Genomic DNA, 1,689 nt, shown 5'->3' on the forward strand with positions numbered 1-1,689 from the left:
CCCAAAACTAAAAGTTTGTTTTGTGAGTAGGCCTACTAGTACAGTAAAGGTCAAATACAGATTATTTCAGTTCATCGAAATGCTGCACCTTAATGTTTATTTGATTTTATTTTGTATTTATTTGAGTGAATATTCACTGTTTAATAATAATTAAAAACCCAAAACTAATAGTTTATGTTTTGTGAGTATTAGTACAGTAAAGTTAAAATACAGATTATTTCAGTTCATAGAAATGCTGCACCTTAAATGAAGATTTTATTATATTTTGTATTTATTTGAGTGAATACATTATTCACAGTTTAATAATAAAAAAAAATATATATATATTTTATGTTTTGTGATAATATTTTCTGCTGTACCGAAAACGTACCAAACCGAACCGTGACCTAAAAACCGAGGTACGTACCGAACCGAAATGTTTGTGAACCGTTACACCCCTACTACACATGCATCCATAGACTCATGCACAATGTAAGTGCTCTCACCCCGAAGCAAGAAGAAGTTGTCGGGGTGGAGCAGCTTGAAGCCAAAGAGGGTAAGGATGACCTCGAGGGAGAAAGAGCCACGATCTACAAAGTCGCCGTTGAACAGCTGAGTTCTGTGGTTAAGCATTACAACACACAAGTATTGAGGATTCTACCTGTAGTTATTTTAAACACAGAATATTACAAACGAGGAGGAGGAGGACTGCAAGCACAAATGTAGATGAAAAAAGGATACATAGGGGTTGGTCTCTGAGGGTAAGCCGTTCAACTTGAAGATGTTGAGAAGATCGTAGTATTGTCCATGGGTGTCTCCACAAATTGTTATCTTCTCTGTCTGTGGCAAAGAAACATAACATTTTGAACTTTGTGACACTAACAACCAAGTCCTATTATGGGCTGATCAAGAATAGAAGTCTACTGTTGCTTTGTTGTACATAACACATTAGCAACTTTTAGTTCCTTCCCTTATGGTTATCTGCAGAGTCCTCACCTCTTTTAACGTGATTTCGACAAGACTTGGTAGTTTTGATAGAAGATCTTTAACTTGCACCAAAATCTGAAAAAGTATGAAAAGGTTTAATAATTACAAGAACAAGTTGACATCAGTTAGTATGTTTCATATAAGCGAACATGTTTACCTGATAAGCACACTTTCTGTGCAGCTTCTTCTGGTCTTTGAACCAATCCATCATGTCCTTCATGAACGTCTCTGTGACCTTCCCATCCTCAAGTTTGGGGCCGTCATAGTCATCCTCAATGGCTGCAATATAAGATTGTCTTCATGTCAGAGGAAAGTATATAGATGTGCAGTAAAGAATCAAATGTTTTACACAATCTTAATTTTCTTTTGTTAACCGCACCAAATTGATTGAGGCACATTTCTATTACAGATGAATACTATTAAACATTTGTAGAACTCACTCATGCTTTCGATGTCCAGAGAGTCCACAACAGATTTTTTTATCTCATCGCTGGCAATGGCTCTCTCAAAAGCCTTCTGTTTTACAATCTTGTTACATTCCTGATACTTCATTTTCGCATCCTTGTCATTTGGTCGAACTTTCACTACCTATGGTACAAATAGGGAAATTAAATAAATGAACCACACTGGTTAATCATCAACTGGCAGATAGGGGAAAATTGACTCAGAGGCACTGCAAAGACCTGCATGTAAACAGTAATACAAGTCTATTTCAGTTTTAAT

The 1,689-nt window shown here is 36.1% G+C and overlaps 1 protein-coding gene across 1 annotated transcript; it reads right to left on the reverse strand.

Annotated features, from left to right (window-relative positions):
• Positions 1–429: 429 nt before the first annotated feature.
• On the reverse strand, positions 430–1,556 carry LOC104941802 (serine/threonine-protein phosphatase 5-like). The gene is made up of 5 exons (XM_010766940.1): positions 1,407–1,556; positions 1,124–1,245; positions 976–1,041; positions 721–819; positions 430–591 (listed from the first exon to the last, which is right to left on the reverse strand). Exons 1-5 carry the CDS (start codon positions 1,516–1,518, stop codon positions 430–432), a joined length of 561 nt encoding a protein of 186 aa, XP_010765242.1. The 5' UTR covers positions 1,519–1,556.
• Between the last annotated feature and the right edge of the window lie 133 nt (positions 1,557–1,689).

Source organism: Notothenia coriiceps, unplaced genomic scaffold (assembly GCF_000735185.1).
Source record: "Notothenia coriiceps isolate Sejong01 unplaced genomic scaffold, NC01 NC01_scaffold00003928, whole genome shotgun sequence".
NCBI lineage: Eukaryota > Metazoa > Chordata > Actinopteri > Perciformes > Nototheniidae > Notothenia > Notothenia coriiceps.

What these genes read in the sequence shown, in the direction of transcription:
- LOC104941802 (XM_010766940.1), bottom strand. Translation starts at nt 1,518, where the DNA reads ATGAAGTATCAGGAATGTAACAAGATTGTAAAACAGAAGGCTTTTGAG. An exon ending in TCTGGACATCGAAAGCATGA is followed by an intron (nt 1,246 to 1,406) that starts GTGAGTTCTACA and finishes CTTATATTGCAG; the next exon opens with CCATTGAGGATGACTATGAC. An exon ending in TCGAAATCACGTTAAAAGAG is followed by an intron (nt 820 to 975) that starts GTGAGGACTCTG and finishes TCTTTGCCACAG; the next exon opens with ACAGAGAAGATAACAATTTG.